The sequence below is a fragment of the Cynara cardunculus genome, assembly GCF_001531365.2.
Source record: "Cynara cardunculus var. scolymus isolate 2C chromosome LG 13, CcrdV1, whole genome shotgun sequence".
NCBI lineage: Eukaryota > Viridiplantae > Streptophyta > Magnoliopsida > Asterales > Asteraceae > Cynara > Cynara cardunculus.
In genome coordinates, this window is record NC_037540.1 from 21160207 (window position 1) to 21179572 (window position 19366).

The 19366-nt window shown below is 35.0% G+C and overlaps 1 protein-coding gene across 1 annotated transcript; it reads right to left on the reverse strand.

Moving 5' to 3' along the window:
• Positions 1 to 6157: 6157 nt before the first annotated feature.
• LOC112524882 (nonsense-mediated mRNA decay protein 2-like) lies at positions 6158 to 7042 on the reverse strand. Its single transcript, XM_025134826.1, has one exon. The coding sequence runs from the start codon at positions 7040 to 7042 to the stop codon at positions 6158 to 6160; it is 885 nt and encodes a 294-aa protein (XP_024990594.1).
• Between the last annotated feature and the right edge of the window lie 12324 nt (positions 7043 to 19366).

Sequence of the window (19366 nt, forward strand, 5' to 3'; positions counted from 1 at the left end):
TTGTAACTCCCATATCACGTGTTTCCATCTTTGATGGGATCTCTCTCTAATATATAGGTACCCATAGGTCATAAACAACTCAAATAGCTTGATAAKCGAGTTTGAAAGATGGAGAAACCCTCTATAAAATTTTGGTCTTGTGCAATGTATTACTTGTTCATCTTTGTCATCCTAACATACCCATTTGGCTTGTTACATGCGTGCTCTACAACTAATTGGGAAATTTATGTTACGAATGCTATATCTGATAATATCATCACTCATATCAAATCTGGAGATGATGATCTTGGAAATCAAACCATTCCGTTCAACGGAAATTACCATTGGTCATTTTGTGAAAGCATTGGTGGTCGCACTTTGTTTTATGGTGACTTTTGGTGGGGTTCGAGATTTCAAAGCTTGAATTTGTTTGACAACAATATTGGATATATTTGCAACCCAGACTCTCTGGGTAGTGATCAAACTTGTTATTGGTTCGTACAAACAGATGGGTTTTATGTATCCCAAAATAATGGTTCAGATAATCATTTTATGAAAGGATGGAGTTGAAAAAAAAAATACATACCATGTTTTCTTCTATGTATTGTACGAAACAAGAATGATAATAATAAATAAAAGACTGTTACAACTATGCAAGTTTAGGAATTGATTAGAGAAGAACCCAAGGGGTTATCTTGCCATTCTTAGAAACTGCATGTTTGTGCATTATTGACTTGTTTTATTTTTCAACTATTAATAAAACTACATATTTATAAGCATAAAGTACATATTTGGTCCTTCTGGTTTGTTGGTTACGACACTTTTCGTCCTGACAGTCTCGAACTTATAAGATACCCATTTCGGTTTGCAAAATCATCCGGATTTGGTTCCTCGTTTTAATTGCCATTAAATACACTCGTTAAGTTAGAAGTATTTTAGTCTTTTTCCATTTTTATGTCTTATTTTTCATTAACTATGAAAGTTCTTTTAGGTTGCGTTTGGTAGATTGGACAAGACAGACCGTAATATAACAAACATTATTGTTCCACATTTCGCATGACTTATAAGTGGAACAGGCAAGAGCATAGTGGAACAGACATGTTCCACTCTACCCCATGGACAAGTTAGAATAGGATGGAATGGACCTACGTTCTACCAATATTGCTGGTCTCAACCATCGAATTTATAAATAACAAAACTAGCATCCGACTTTCAATACTTAGAAGAAAATTCTTAGCACTCGCCTTGTAAAATTTATATCCGATAAAAATAACATTAATTTCATAATGAGATATATGTATTAGCATCTGAATCTTACAAGTTTGATATGTTCAAAAGCTTTGGATCTTAGTCACCATCGGGTCCATGGCTCAAATAAATAGTGAGATCAAATCTTTGATGTGATTATTCTCCATCTAAATGGATGATCCAATTATCCTATCTTCATGGTCATTCAATCTTTGTTATCGATAAGCCACATTTTATTCTAAGTTATTTTAGATTTCGATGTTCTTATTTCATAAGCCACATTTAATTCTATGTTATTTTAGAATTCGATATTCTTATTTCATAAGCATTCTATAACTATAATATGATGTTCTTATTTCATATGTGATATAAAACTTAAAAAACAATTATTCAAATTAAACATTAAAAAGAAAAAGTAATGAAAACGGAATCCCATGTGACATGTAGCAAAATACATTTAAAATACGTAAGATTACATGTATTTCAAAACGTAATTCGTAATTTACACATATCACATGTAATGTTGTGGATAACTTACATATCTTTTCCAATATAATCAATATCACATATGATACATTAACAAAAATAAATGATCCTTTTTTCAAGAAAAAAAACGTCGATTGATTGTGGATATCACATATGATTTTTGACGAAAATTCTAATTTTTTATAAATAAACTACTTCAATAAAATAAATATTTTAAATAAAAAATAAATCACATTTTTTTTAAATGTTGTAAAAATAAAAAATAAAGAATAAATGAAAAATGAAAAATAATCATGCTTAAATCATAAAAACTATTTAAAAAAGATCATGAATAAATACCTTAATAAATGTATTAAATATTCTTTATAAAATAAATGAATTTCCATATATAACATTTATATAACAATTGACACATTATTTTGGGCAATTTTTAAGAAAGTTTATTTAAAAACTTATTCAAATAAATGATTGACCTACGATTATTCTCTTATTTCCTTAAATACGTTCAATTCTAATATAAACCTTCCTTTACCGACATATTTTTCATATATATAATTTTGGATGAACATTAAACAATTTCTTGTTTTAGAGGATCCTAATGATAACAAATATATACATTTATATTTGTTATTTGTATTATTTTTCATCATTAATATCATTGATTTTGTTTTATAATTAATTCAAAACATATAATCTCTCGAACACTAATATTGTACTTATTGATTCATCTTAATTATATCATCTGTATTATTTTACATAATCAAATATGTTATAATCATTGTATTTAATATTAAAATTGATATTTGACTTGTAAATAGAAAATAAAAAATATTGAAAATAAATATTATATATTGATTGATTTAATAATTCTTCCAGTAAGGTTCACTTTTGGTTCCCTAATGTTTGTCAATTTCAACGAATATCGTTCTTAAACTATGAAACTCGGATTTGGTCCTTTATGTTTGTCATTTTACAATAGCTTTGGTCCCTTTGTTAAATGACCGTTAACTTTTTTCCATTTAATTCAATTAAATGAGGAGAATTTTGATCAATTTACCTATTTTCTATTATATATATATATATATATATACACACACACACACAAATAAAATACAAGTACCGTTCAACCTGTCAACCATCATCCTCAATTACTACAGTCTAACATCCTCAACCATCCACCCTCAACAATACCGTCCATCAATCAAAGCACAAAACACATAAAATCAAATCTCAAATCCAATAAAATTTCAAAATCTCAAGAAGATCAACAATAACAAAACCTTAAATTAAACCTACAACTCAAATCCCTACAATCAGATCAAACATTAACAAAAATATAGTGCCAATTCAATTCACAGAAAGGTTGGGCATTATCATCAAATCGTGTACATAAAATACATATATGCTCCCACGTAACATCTAAAAATATCAAATTTTATAATTAACCATGAAAAACAAATTTCTTGGAATCGAATAAAATCCTCCATCACAATAAAAATTGATCCAGAACATAATAAGTGTATGAATATCAAAAATTTGCTTTAAATAAAAAATGTAGAACCTTTATACGAACATGAATTTCAAAGCTTAAAACCTAATAAGTAAAATGACGCATAGGTATAAATGAAAATCTCATACCACTAATTTCTTTACAGAATTCATCGAAACATGAGATATCACTTCAAAAAGTAAGAGACTTTAACAACAAAACAAAAAAAGACAATCATATTTGACTACAATGAAATTGGATTTATAAGACGCCTAAAACATCTATGCGTCCTAATAGAATATTTTATCTAACTTAAGTAGAGGTGTTCGCTGTTCGTGGTCTGGTTTAACCCCTCAAACTACAAATCAAACCGCTGTGACAGTTAAGAAAATTTTTGAACCGAGCAATTTGACAGTTAGTGACTAAACCAGACAAATTGGACCCCAAAAAAGCGGTTTGATCTGACCGTTTAGGCAGTTTGTGCCTAATATGGACTATAAACTAAAAAACTTAATCCAACTCCAAAATGAAATTTCTACAATATCGCATCATCAAAAGAATATTATACCGAATTATAAAATAAACATCTATATCCAAAATTATAAAAAAAGACATTGAGAAGTTGAAAAAAAAAAATTAAACAAGTCCATTGACAATAGTTTTAATTTTGGATAAACATCGAGCAAGTCGAAGATGTTGGTCCCAGCCGGATCTACAAGAGTTTAGAGGTGATCAGTTTGTAGAAGGGGGGATGATTACAAACACAGTAACTTTCACTTTTAAAATATATATTGATATAGAAAGATCAATACATATTTTTACAGATTGCTTGCGTAATAGACAAGGTAAAGAAAGACCTATCTAAAACAATCTAGAGATACACACAAATACACTTAGCAAATATAAGAAGATTTGCCGATAAGGAATAAGACTAGAAGAGTGTTCTTAGGGGAGCTTCTTAGAATCATAGGGAGAGAATTCTAATCTGCTTGTGTTTTCCTTGTATGTGTATATGCTTGCTGGATAAACAGAGCACTTATCTATTCATACCTATTGTATTAAATGCAATTCAGTAGAGGCAGAACTTGTGTCAAGCTCTTAGAGGAAAGTTTGTCATTTGCTACAGTCAATAGTACTTTTGTCTATTCATGAGCAAACATCTGTTCATAGAGTTGATGAGCACTAGAGTCGATTAATCGGCTCCGTGCAGTACTATACTCTTGAGAGGGTATGGGTTTGTCCTTTGTGTGCGGAAGGACAAGATAAAAACAATCATGCATGGCAAGCTTCATTTGATCGCTGAATGTTGGAATGACGCTGGAGGTCTCTACCGCATTCAATGAGGCTTATGCAATTTTCACACATATTTTGACCAGGTTGTAATCACTGAATACCGTTTCAGATCACGAACGCGCTAGTCACTAATCTTCAGTTTCAGACTTTGACTTTTTGCTGAAGGTTCTTTGGTGTGAGTTTTGTCTTCTTGAAGTATAACTGTCACTGTAGAGTTACAATATATGTTTCAGCGATCACTGAACAGACTCAGTGACGATAGCTGGAACTGAATAGATAGAAACATAATACTTCGATGGGTAAAAGGGATTTTCATCAAATCAATGAGAGAGAGGATCAATAAACTCCCCCTATTTGATGATGACAAAGCGACATAAAGAGAATTGCTTAGGGTATAATAGTAAGGAAAAGTTACATGTAAAGTACATGTCCCTTTTAACTATTTTGGGGTCTTTTTTTTAGTGAGTTTTTCTTATATAGGTTTACTTAAGTTACAAGTTTAAGAAATACAAGTAGATGATGAGAAACAGAAACTGAAAGCATGTTCACTAATTAGAGATTATCAGTGACTGTAAGAGCAAACTGGAACTCATAGACATGTATCCTATTACTCTTTTTAGGGATCTTTTTCAGTGATACTAGTGAAATGCTTATATTGATCAAATTGAAGGATACAAGTGTTACAACAGTACATTCTAGACTTATTACATATAAGTTGTACACTAAAAGAAAAGACATAAATAATAAGATTTACAAGATAGAAAACTTTAACTACTCTAAGTCGTTGAAGTTGATGTAACCAGGTACTTCTTCTCCAAGCATCTTTCAACGTAGAAATTTATTTTTGATCTCGTGGTCTATCGTCTCACCATACAGGTCGTTGTCCAACCAATATCTTTGATAATCTAGATGTTCTATAGGACAGAGACGAAACTCATATACTATTTGAAAGTTGTGTTCGCCATCATAGTTAAGGACTATAAATCCATACTCATGCTTTAGGTGCACCGTGTTGGGTGTGTAAGGACCCTTCGCTGGCATGTATAGGTTCAACATAATGATATTTGGCTTCTTCGAATCCTTCAGGATTTCATCCAAGGAGAATTTTGTTTCATGTTCATTACTCAAAGTTGGTCCATCATTAGGATCAAAAGGTTTTCTTCTTCCACCAGGCATCAATGTTGGCTTTGTAGGAACAATAACAAATTTGGACATCTTCTTGATCAGCTCGCTGAGGATGTCTTCAATTATTGGCTTATATCTTGCCTTTGAGCGTTGAATGGCTTGGCGATTTTCAACCATTCACTGTAGTCGTATTGTCCAAGGTAGAAAGGATACTCAATGACATCATCAAGGTTGTCTCTGGAGATGAGCAGTCCACCATCTTTAATTCATCCACTAATTGTGACGTTTGAGATGCGATAGAGACTATTCTTTTATTTAAATGATCTTTGCTCCATTTCGTGTCTCTATCTTTCAGCATAATTGCTCTTTGATGTTCAGATTACAACAACTGAGAGCAATTTAGCCTGAGCCTTGACATCAGTCATCTTTTTAGAATTTTTCTTCGGAAGAACTTGAGAGGCAAGAGACTTGGCCAGCTTGAGGCTATCTTCAGTCTGTTGACATTGTATGCAGAGTTTTTCCTCAGCCTTGACTGCTTCAACTCTCAGCTTCAATAAGAAAGTCGAACTCACCATAAATAGAGATACGACGAGGAATTTTTACTCTAGTTTGGTCGAGTGACTCCTTAAGCTTAGTCATTTGTAGGTCACTAGGAGCTCCAGATATTGGGTTTTGAGGTACCCATTCATCTAAACGACCACGGGTGGTAGAAGGAATGGTAGAGGAGAGTTGAGAGAGAGAAGTGATGAGGGCAAACCAGGAGGGTTGAGTATATCCTTGAGGATTGATAGGCTTGAATAGAACGATCAGGTTTCCTTCTTCAACAACACCTTTGTCTTTAAAGGAGGTGTTTTGGTTCTTTGTAGACGTCTTTTTCTCTTTCTCCTCCTGCGATGAAGATTCCCTGAGAGAGACACCTTTTTTTGCGGCAGCTAGTTTGGTGTGGTATTTAATGGTGAAGTCATCATCATCGTCGTCTTCATCATCATTTTCACCACCAAGATCTTTTCTAGCATCAGGAATGGAAAGAGGATCATCAACTTCATCGCCATCATCATCATCTTCATCTTCCTTATCACCAACATTATCTACAGAGGTGATAGGAAGGTCTTCGTCTTGAGCATCAGCTCTGAAGGCATCATCATTGTTCTCAGCTTCAACAGCTTCAGCTTCACGGGATGTGATGGCATCTACAACTTCAGTAGCTTCAGCTTCATGGGATGTGATGGTATCTATAACTTCAACATTAGCTTCATTTGCTTCAACTCTTTCATCATGAGCATCAACATCAACTGGTGTTGTAGGAACAACAACAGCAACCTGAGGTAAGTCTTTCTCCCCCACTTTGTCATCAGTAGAACGAGAGGTGAGATTATTAAGAATTTTGGTAGTAAGATCCAATCGCTGCTCAAAATCAGCCATTGCTTGAGTTTGGAGAAGATCAAGTTCAAGTAATTGATCCAGCGATAGGCGATCAGCTGCGGAGAAGGAGGGTGCAGGTTCTAGCGCTGGTCATTGAAGAAGATCCAGTATCTGTTGCATCAGCTCACCATGCCTGGTAAGCTGAGCCTGCACTTCATCGGCCTTGCTATTGAGAGTAGAGATGGCCTCAACATTGGTGCAAACATCGGCTTGCACCCCAAATAGCAATTTCTTCACATCATCGACTTCAGCTTTGACATCTGAGAGGTCAGAAGAATGGTCATCCAGGAAAGGCATGTCTGTATGGACTTGATCCATTTTGATTAAGACAAACTCTACAGCTGGGAGAATCAGCTTGACATCGTCAGTCATGTTGTATTCATCTTCCATGGCTGTCGATTCTTCATCGAAAGGACCTAAAAAAGAAGAAGTTTGAGCAAAAGATAGCTCGAGATTAGAAGAAATGAAGGGGTAGGAGGATGGTATAGTACCTGGAGGGTCATCAGCACCATCTGAAGGATTGATGTTGGTTCTCTCTTGGTTGCCTTCGAGAGGATAGGCTTCCCTTGACTGAGGTATCTCAAGAGGAGCAACCTTAGGTCTTGTGGTGATTGCTTCATCACTAGTAAGGACAATCACTGATGAATCACCAGCATGTGTCGAGACCAAAAAAAGAGGATAAAAGAATATGGCTGAGAATGGTGGAAGTGGGTGTCCAGTAGTGGCTATGATAATATTCACACCTTCAATGATTTGGGTCACTAAGGCGGTTGGGAGAGGAGCCACGTGTACGATAGTGACTGATGAAATCACTGAAGAGCTAGGAGGGGTATTGACAGAAGTTGCCTCGGGGATAAGGCTTGTTTTAATGACTGAAACCTGTTGAGAGGTAACAGCCAGGGATGTGGGTAGCCCCTTTTTGGCTTTCTTGGACCTCAATGGAGAACCAAGAGTTGCTTGAGAGGATGATCTTTTAGAAGAGAGGGTGGTGGTGGTTGGGATAGACTGAAGGGGTATTTCCTTAGTCATGACCCCCTAAGCAAGAGAAGAAGGATATGCAAGCACAGTTGCAGAAGATAAAAAAGTACTACAATGAGTTCCTTGTACAATATCCATCAGAGATTAGTAAGGAACATTTGTAGATTTAGACTTGTGGTCCAAGATTCTAGACCCAATCCTACAAATAGCGAAGTTGCCTTCTGTGGGGTATTTGTTGCTAAATATCTTAGCAAACACCATACACAAGAATCTGGTGTAAGGCACCACCTTTTCCCTTTGGCGCTTGTTCAGCTTCAGCACCAGGTCTTCAAAGATAACACCAGCAAAGTTGATTGGCCTCTGGTGAATGATAGAAATTCCAATGTTCAATGCAACCTCGGACACTTGGTCTTGTCCACCAGTTTTGCCTCCCATACACTGAATGAAATGGGTAAACAGATATTGTCATTCCGCAGACATGTGGTTCTTCACAATCTTTGAGAGCGATTTAAGGGGATCACTAGAAATCCTTCTTGGTTGGCCAGATCTAGCCAATATCATCTAGACAAGAGATGATGTCTTTAGTGGACGGTTCACTGGCATAAGGACCCTTTGGAAGCTGGGGAATGGTCCTTAACGTGGCTACGCCAAAACTGACAGTCATCCTGTTAAAGGTGAAAGAGATTTTCTCGACCAGTTTACCAGTCTTGTCAGTTTCTTGCTTGACTTTAGCAGTAAGCCAGAACTGCTGGAGGACTTCTTTCACCATGACAGGTTCATGGGTGAGAGCAAAGAAAATAGAAGAATTCTTGAGAAATCTAGCAGCATCCTCGAAATGTGGTTTGTTGGTGGGAATGTCTACAAGCACCACATGGTTGTTGGGCTTGAAAGACACTTCATCAATAGTGAACTTTACGTTCTTGGAAGACATTTCTGTTATATATAAGAGAAAACAGAAGATAACAAGTTTGTTAGTAATCCACAAGAGAATAGATGTAAATTGTAAGTTTTGAATAAAACTTCTTTTGAAAAAGCCACAAAAAGAAGTAGGGTTTTTCAAGAAGAATAAGTGTATAGAAACCTAGATTATAACCAAGTATTAGAATGTGTTATTAATCTGTATGTTAGTTGTTTAAGAGAACAAGTTCTTAAATAACATAACAAGAGTTTCTTCGAAGAAGAATAGATCAAAATAAGAAAGAAAGGGTTATCAACCTGTGATTTTTAGAAGAAGAAGGTTGAAGGTTTTTTAGCGTTCTTTGTTTCTTGCTTGCAGAAGTCTTAGAAGCAGAGGTTCGATAATAATTTTTGTAAGCGTAAAGAGAAAATAAGAGAAGAGGTCTATTACTTATAGATAAGAGGAGAGCGAAATGGAAAGAGGAGAGAGAAAAATACAACTTAAAAGTTGTGCAATGATGAAAAAGTTAGCACGTCCTTATCCACGATTGGATGGAATTTCGAGGGGTCGCATGTGTCAAAACGGTACGCGCATCTCAAAAAAAATCGTATCATTAAAAAGAAATGACGTTAGAAGATGTTTCACTTTCCATTTTCTTTTAAACAAAAGGTTCAAGTCATTTAAAAACATATGAGATACTGAATATAAATAATCAGTATGAGTTTTCAAGAGTATATCTTTTTGAAAAGATAAGTTTAAAAAGTTCAATGATAAGAAGAATCACAGAAGGAATTTTTAATTTTAGAACACTGATCATTGATTAATAAAAGGTTCAATGATGTTTTTTGTTTTAAGACAAGATAAGTATATCTAGAGAGAGACATACTTGCTTAAAGGTTCAATGATAGAAGGAGCACTGAAATAATCTTTCAAAACAGTTTGATCACTGAATATGGAAAGATTCAATGATAGTTTTAAGTTTTGAAAAGAGGGATAGGTATACATACCTTAGAGAGAGAAGATATATTTACTCGATAGTTCGGTGATAAAATAAGAACACTGAATCATTTCACTTACTGAGTGATGCTTATAGCTGAAGGAATTAATCCTCAGCGTTCAGCATTCCAAATTCGCTGATCAAGATATTAAATCTTTTCTCATCAAGAGGCTTTGTAAAAAAGTTAGCGAGTTGGTACTCAGTTGGAATAAAGTAAAGTTCAATATTACCATTTATAGCATGATCTCTGATAAAATGATATATGATCTCAATATTTTTGGTCTTAGAGTGAAGAACAAGATTGTTTGCAATAGCAATAGCACTAGTGCTATCACAATAGATAGTGATATTGGAAAGCTGTAGATCGTAGTCGTTGAGCTAGTTTTTCATCCCAAGAACTTGGGTACAACAGCGACATATTCAGTTTCAGCAGTTGAAGTGGACACATAATTTTCCTTTTTACTTGTCCATCTAACCAACGTTCCACCTAGAAGCTGACAGCCTCTATTGGTGCTTTTCCTTCAAACTGCAAAATCACTATCCGAATAACCTATTAGGTCAAAACCTGAACCCTTGGGATACCAAAGACCCAAGTTTGGAGTTCCCTTCAGATATTTGAATATGCATTTTACAGCAATCAGATGAGATTTCTTAGGTTCAGATTGATATCGTGCACATAGACAGGTAAACTACATGATATCTGGTCGAATTGCTGTGAGATATAGCAGGGAGCCCTTCATTCCTCTATAAACAGTAACGTTTACAGGCTTTCCATTTGGATCCTTGTTTAGTGAGAGAGGAGGATCCATTAAAGTCTTCATAGATGAGCTGTTTGTTAAGATTGAGTTTTAGTGTTAATTGTATTCATTCTTGAAAGTCTATATTGTATTTCTAGATTGTTTGACTTTGTAAATCATGAGTTTGAGAGAAATATACTATCATTGAAGTAGAGGAGTTTTATTGTATTCCTTGTAAGGGAGTTTTAGAAGTAGAGGAGATCAATTGTAATACTACGTGTAATATTGAGTTTGAGAGAAATATACTATCATTGACCAGCTGACTTTTTCTCTCTAAACTCATCTCATGAATATTGCCATTTACATTGTGCTTGAAGATGATTCTTGAAGATTGATTGAAGATTGGGACACACAATTGGTATCAGAGCATGTTTGCAGTGAGATTGTATTCAAGTTATCATCAAAAGTTGAAAAAAATTCTGGAAATTTAATTTTGACTTAGCCGTATTTTGTTTATCACATCATGTTACCCAATTCAGCTTTATCTTCATCAAGTTTTAGCCGGATTTACCTTTTCTCGGACACAAGGCTTGGCCGGATTCAAGTCATTCTCGGACGACAAGGCATCCGGATTAGGCACTTCTCGGTCATAGCCTTAGCCGAGTTTAAGTATAATTGCTCAACTCCGCATCCGGAGTCACCATACTTGGTCACCACATTATCCATATTCAAGTCATTCCTCGGAAACAGCCTTTCCAATTTGTTCATCCTTGGATACAAGTCTAGCCGAGCTCTAGTTTCCTCGCACAACAAGTCATCCTGATTCAGCCATACACGGTCATCACTTAGCCATTTTCAAGACATCCTCGTACATCAAGGCATCCGGATTTGGGCCATCCTTAGTCACCATTGTATCCTGAGATCACTTCCTTGCATACCATTTTAGCCATATTCAAGCAATTCTCGGACAAGGCCTGTCCGGACTCTACTTGTTCTCGCACACTACCTAAATCGTATCCATGTTCAATGCATACTGTCCAGATTGCTACCATTCTCGGTAAAGACAGCCAATTTCAAGTCTTCCTCGGACAACCTATTTTGACATTTAGCATTTTCCTAATCATTTCCTTGTTCGAGTTTGATTTCTTTGATCATTTTTTTTGTCTGGAGTACATATTCCTTGTCTGAATTTCACCAAGTTACCAGGATTTGAGCAGCTTTTAATTGTTTTGAATTGTGATTGCTTACTGCATAGATTCTTTTTTTATCAATCTTGAATTTTTAAATGGCATCATTCTTTGAGAACGAAAATAAGGATTTGAAAGAAAAGATTTGTGAATTGGAGAAAAGTGTGCATGATTATAAAGAAAAATATGTGAATATGTTTTATGAAAATCATGCTAACGAGGAACTTGTTAAAGATTTTAAGAAGGTAGAATAAAGAAACTAGAGAATGTATTGAAGACAATTTCATGTATAGGATTAAAAATCTTGAGAAAACTTTGGATTCAGGAAGAATAGAGTCAGATGAAGAAGTGAGAAATTGGAGCAAAGCAAATCAAGATTTAGTTAATAAAATCCAAAAAGTTGAAAATGAACTGAATGTTGAAAGGAACTCTCCAGAAAAGAAGAATAAAGAGATTGAAGAGCTCACAGAGAAACTTCATGAAGCTGAGAAGAGAGTTGTTGTGCAAAGAAATTGTCGAAAAAAAAGAAAGATAAGATGATAGAAGCTGAAAAGGTTTTGGTTGCTGAAAGGAAATTTTGGAGAAAGAGAAGGAAAAGATGATAGAAGTTGAGAAAAGATTTGATACTGGACGAAAATCTTTTGAAAGCAAGATTAACTCTTTAGAGCTGAATGCCAAAATGCTTTCAAAGCAAATTTCTGATTTTGAACAAGTTATCATCTTGGAACTAGCCTTGTTTGATAAAGAGAAGAAAGAGTTTAAAGAAGAATTTTTGAGCAAGAATTTGGAGTTGTTTGACAGTGTTGTTCAGAAGAAGAAAGCACTAGATGAAGAGAAGAGAGTGTTTGCTCTTGAAAAGAAAAATAGTGCTAAGAAATATGCAGCAATTGCCAAAAAGCTTACAGAGAAGAATAAATGGCTTGACATTGCTTTTGAAAATGAAAAGAGAAGTTCAGCTAAAGAGAGAAAGGAATTTGAGAAAGAAAGGAAAGTGTTTGAAAAGTTGAAGAAGGAATTAGAAGGTAAGTTTTTGGAATCTTCAAAGAAATTGTCTGATCTAGAGACAAAACTTGTTATTGAATTGAACATGAGAACTGAACTTAAAATAAAATATGATTTAGTTGCTAAAGAGAGAGACCAGTTATTTAAGAAAGTAAAAGACTTTTCAAGTGTTAAAAGCTCAATTGGTTCTCAATCTCAGCGTAAAACTAGCTTTTATGACTGTTCCAATGTTAAATCTAACAGTTATTCAAGCAGCCCTAAATCAACTGTTTCTAAGAACAAATATTGTATCTTCAAATCAGTATTATCAAGGGTATGCCATTGGATCACCCAATTATTTTTCAAAAACTAAACATGTTTGGGTCAATAAAGCTGATTCTGCTTTGTCTCATAAATCTGTTGTTACTAACCCTGTTCTTCCTTGCATTGTGAGATCCACTAATGATCTGATCAATCTTAGCAAGAGAAGAATAATGTGCACAACATGCAGAACCAATGACTTTGTCAATAAGAAAAGGTTCAACAGGTAGTATGGAGACAACAGCTATCAGAACAGCTGGAATGGATTTAACAGGTATGATAATGACTGGTATGGATCTTACTGTTTATCTGATCAACCTGTTAAAAGTGCTAAAAAGAATTCATCTAACAGGAATAGATGGTTTGGCAGTTACAACATTCCCCAGCCTGATACCAACAAAGTAGGACCCAAGATTGTCTGGGTACCAAAATCTATTTGATCTGTTTTGCATGTGTGTCATTGTTGTGCTGATAAGAAGATCATTTGTATGATACATTGATCCAGGGGGAGTTTGTAATTTGTTCGAAAAATGGTTTCTGAACAAAACGGTTCAGGACCCGAGCTTGTATATGGCTTCTGAATAAATCAGTTCAGGACCGAGCCAAAATGTTTTCATTTTTTTGGTTTTTGAGTTGAAAAGAATATTACTTAAATCTAAATTCCAGGGGGAGTTACTGAAAAGAGTTTGATTAATGTGTTTTGGAAACTGAACTGTTTTTTAAACGAGTATATTTTCTGAGCAAGTATTTCTTGAGATTTTGTTTGTGTAATTTCTCATCGTACATAATTCCAGTACCTATTTCAGCTATTCTTCAAACTGTTATTATCACGTCTCTTAAATGAAAATCATTTTCGGTGATAATACACTCATTTGTATTCAAAGTTGTTCTAAAAATTTTTACTTTGATTGTTATAAAATTAATTATTCTTTGATTACCTAAATCTGTAAACTTGTACTTACAGATCTTCATTCATTCCTCTCATACTCCGAATAATCTGAATTGAATATCACTCCTTGTTGATTGTGCTTAAAAGCTATATTTTTCTTGATCAATTCTATCTGATCATTTGAGCTTATTTGTAATAATGTTTTTGATCAATATTTTGTGATCAATTGAGCTTACACTATTATTTTTAGGAGGGACAAAGTGCTTCACATAAATACCTCAATGGAATGGCATAACCGACAAACCTATCCATGAGGACATCCATATTTGAGTGACCTTAAATACAAAATGGGTTTGTGTGCAGAGCTTAAAAAAAGGGGGGTAGTTGTTGTGAGCTAAAAGAATTGATGAGAGTAATGTCAGGATTAAAAGATTAAACAGAATCTAGTTCTAACCTCTAAAATCCGGGCAAACCACGAAATCTATTAGTTCTCAATTCTTTGGAGACTAATATTGAAAAAGACAAAGCCCAGGCCAATTCTTGTCACAACCCCACCAGCTACTCATTTATCTCTTAAAAAGATAAGTATTTCAATAACACTTGGGGCACGCAGCTCATATTCTATCAATTTCTCATTCGGAGAAAATCGACATTGAAAAAGAAGGATATATGTCCCCCCCTTTAAGTCTTTTTGATCACATATTGAGTCTGATAAAATTGTGTAGTCCACATGGTTTATCTTTTTTAGCCAAATTAGAAGCATTTGTTACTTTATTCATTTGAACTACACAAATTTTGCAATATGTTTGTTATTTTTGCCGTAACGTTCATAGATATGCTTTTTATAAGCTATCGATGATTGAATGGAAGTCCTGGTGAGATAAACCTTAAAAAGTCTCATAAATGAAGTACATTCGTTGTACTGAATGTATTTTTTATATTCACATGCCAATCTTTTTATAGGATTGTTAACAATTTCATAAGTTGAAATTGGTTATTTTTTCTCATCTTCATAATCTGAAAAGATTATACAAGTAGATTTGAAAAGATCTGCTTACAATTTTACGAATTGACGGCACACGTTGAAGATTCATTCATTCTGTTGTATGATGCAAATGCTTCTCATTTCATCATAAGGAGGAGTATTATATAATGAATGAAATAATCAATTCTGAAGATTGGGAATTTGCAAAAGACTCAAGGAGTGTGAACGAAGATGACTGATGATTATTCTATGCTACAATGTTTTTGGGGAAATTGAATGTGAAGATCTCATCTTAACAAGAGCTATTGAAAGAGATTACAAGTGAGGAGAATATTAATCTGAAGAAATTCAAGAAGAGGATGTTATTATTTGAAGTTGTTCAGAGTGAATGTTTTTGTACTATTCACTGTAGCAAAGAACAAGTCTTTCTCTAAAGGTTTGACATGTGTTCAAACCCTACTACGTTGTATTAAATATGCATTTAATGCAATGGGTATAAATAGATGTGTTCTATCTCCATGCAGAGATACTCTAATACATACTCTTGAACCCTAACTTATGTTCATAAGTAAAAGAACACACATCTAAAAACACAATGCGCTTATCTTCAAAAACAAGTTAGAATCTCTTTTTGTATTCTAAATAGTTCTTACCTAGAAAGAACTAACTTCCCTCTAAGTCTTTTATAGCAAATCATTTCTCCTTGCTAATAACTAGTATGTAACTTAGATTGTTTGGATAGGTTATTTTTACCTTATCTTTCTGCAAACAATTTTGTAAAATCTATATTGATCTTTCTTTATCAATATATATTTTAAATTTTAAAAATTTATTGTGTTTGTATTCATCTCCCCCCCCCCTTCTACAAACTGTTATACACATCGTGTAGACCCTAACGGGACCAACAAGTGGTATCAGAGCAGTGTATTTTCTATTCTTATTATTTAGTTGTTTTTCTGCATTATATTATCTTTTTATATAGATAATCTTACTGTTTTCTATGGCTTTACAAAACACAAAAACACACTTTCAAGATAATGGCTCTCTTGCCAAACCACTCCTTTTTATCCGAGACAACTTTAGTCTTTGGAAAAAAAATGATGTCCCTCTTTCTGGAAGGTGTGGATCCTGAAATTTCACACTATATAGAAAATGGACCATATGTTCCATATGTTATTTCTCCGGCTGTTCCTAAAACAGCTATGACTGCCACGATTTCTGAACTGCAGATTCCAAAGCTCCCTCATTAATGGAGCGATGAAGACAAGAAGAAAATAGCTATAGACACTCGTGTTAGGTCTATAATAGCTATGTCTCTTCCTGATGAGGTTTATCATTCTGTGATGAAACTCAGAACTTATAAAGCCATGTAGGACACTTTATGTGTTCGATATGAAGGAACCTCTCAGGTTCAATAATCGAGAAAGATAAATTTAGTAAGACAATATGAAAGCTTTCTCTGTGGAAAGACTAAGACATTGTCTGAAATACATCAACGATTTAATTGTCTTCTCATCGATTTAAGGACTGTAGGCAGGGAATATTCTAATTCTAAAATTTTGAAGAAGTTTCTAAAATGTTTACCTGAGTTTTGGGATACTTATGTCATGTGTCTCAAGATGTCCAATGACATGTCCTCTCTCTCTCTCTCTCAGCATTCTCTATGGGATACCACTTAATCATGAGCAGTCTTGATAGCTGAAAAGGAATCTAATAAAGGATTCTAGAGAAATGATGAGCTTTTTATTAGCTCTAATCTCTGAAGATGCTTCAGATGAACTCCCATCTTGTTCTTCTTCTTCTCTTCCTCTTGTTGTTATTACTGAGTTAGATTCTACTAAATCTGAGGATTTATCAAAATCTGATCTCACAGATTTTGATGAATCATTGGCGCTATTAACTAAGTCTTTAGGAGATTCGCCAAGAAAAGTAACTTTCGCAGACAAGGCTTCAGCAATCTGCTACAACTATCACCACAAGGGTCACTTTGCTGGTGAATGCAGGTATAAGAAGGCTATGACGCCATCTTCCAAAACCCCATCCTCTTTCAATTCTAAGGATGACAAATACCTGAAGCTGAAGAAGAAGTACAAGAAGATAAAGAACTTCCAACGAAAGGCCAAAGGTCTTGTTGCTTAAGAGCACGATTGGGTTGATTCATCTGATGACGAAGATACGGCCTACCTCTGCTTAATGGCCAAAGATGTCAAAGAAGAAGCTTCAGAGACATCAACTTCTAATGATCCCTCATCATCCTCACCTGCTTAGGTATGTCTCCTAAATGAATCATCTTCTTCTTCTAGCCTATCAGCGTTAAACACGCTGACGATGGACCTTTACAATGCCCTGAATGGCAAGTCTAAAGCAGAAATGCTTAATCTTGATCTTCAAGAACAGTTAAAGATTTTTCATTCAAAGATCAAAGAGCTTACTAAGGTTGAAGAAAATCATAAGGATTAGGTTATTGTGAACCAAACCATCACTGTCGAACGCGAACAGGCTATAGCTGAGTGTGAGCAAGCAATTGTTGAACTCAAGGCTGAGAAGGCTACTATAGAAGGATGGTGCAAAGCCTCTATCAAGGCCTCAATTATCATTAACGCTCAGATCCCTGCCAAGATAAAGACTGGTCTAGGATTCTCCTATGATCAGGAAGACAGTGTCACCGACAAGTCCATGCTTAAGTTTGGTACCTTTGTCTCTTCCATTCCTGACACTTCTTCCTCTCAGTCTTCTTTCACTGAAAGTCATCTTGATAGAACTCCTTCAAGTTCAGGATGCAAAGACAAGGGTAAATCCATCGTCAAAGCACCTCTTCCCAAGAAGACTAACAAGTCAAATAGATCTAAATCTATTCTTTCAGCGTATAAACCTTCTTCATCTTTAGGGACTAAGAAATTTGAACCTTCTCAAAAATCGAAGTCTCAGCTTAATGTGAATGCTTCACCTAAGGACTCCAAATCCTTAAAAGTTCCTCCTATAACAAATGAGAAGGGAATCATTGGAGCTGGTCCCTCTTCAAATCTGGTATTTCCTGACCCTAAAGCTACCTTCAGCGATAGGAAGTGTAAGCACTGTGGTGAAACTATATACATTGCCAGTAAGTGTCCTTCTGCAGCCAAGGCTAGTCCATCAGCTAAGGGCAAGAAAGTAGCTAAGGCTAAGAAATCAACCAAAATGAAATCAACCACTAAGGCTGTTAAAGCAACCAAGGTGAAGAAAACCACTGGAGCCTCTTCTTTAGGCTCAATGAAGACAACTACTAATGCTAAGCCTTTAGTATGAAATGTTGTAGTTCCCTCCACTAAAGGCTCTTCATCAGGCTCAGTGATGATACCCATTGACTCTATCTCACTAGCATCAGAGGTTGTTCCCTTTTCCACTAAAACCTATCCAGGTTCAGTGAAGATGTCTGCTAACGCTGGTTCTTCAGCCTTAGTAGATGAAGCCTCTAACATTTATGGACCCAAAAAGATGGGTACCAAAAGCATTTTTAAATTGTTCCCTTGTACATGAAGTCAAAGACATATGGTATCTAGATAGTGGATGCTCAAGGCACATGACCGGAGACAAATCCCTACTCATCAACTACAAGGAAAAACGAGGATCTTACGTAACCTTTGGAAGTAACGGAAAAGGATATACCAGAGATTTTGGTATATTAACCAATGGCGCAACCACATTCGGGCGTGTTGCATACATTGAAGGACTGAAGCACAACCTCCTCAGCATCAGTCAGTTGTGTGACAAATACTACACAGTGAAATTCTCCAAGAATTCATGTTATGTCTATGACAAAGATGATAAGGTTGCCTTGATCGATTCTCGTCTAGAGAATGTCTATATCATTAATATGGATTCTTCTGTCACTGAGAATAGTTGTTTCTTCTCTAAAGCATTGTTAGACATCAACTGGTTGTGGCACAAATGGCTTTCTCACCTTAACTTCAAGACACTCAGTGAGTTGTCTAGAAATGATCTTGTCACTGGTCTTCCTCAACACTCCTTTGCAATGGAATCTCTTTGCTCAGCATGTGAGAAAGGAAAATAAACAAGAGCTAGCTTCAAGTCAAAACAAATCTCTTCAGTGACATCGCCTCTTTAGCTACTGCACATGGATCTCTTTGGTCTTGTTAATGTGCAATCTATTGTAGGAATGAAGTATACACTCGTCATTGTTGATGAGTATTCCAGGTACACAAGAGTCTTCTTTCTCAGATTCAAAAATAAAGCACCTGAAGACATCATTTCGTTCATCAAGAAAATAGAAGTGCTTAACAACATTAAAGTATGTTAAAACCCAGATCTGACAATAGAACAATTTAATAAGGAAATTCAAGAGAAATTTGTA

Bases quoted from the DNA above. Each gene is read 5' to 3' on its own strand.
- LOC112524882 (XM_025134826.1), bottom strand. From the start codon at position 7,042: ATGGCTGATTTTGAGCAGCGATTGGATCTTACTACCAAAATTCTTAAT.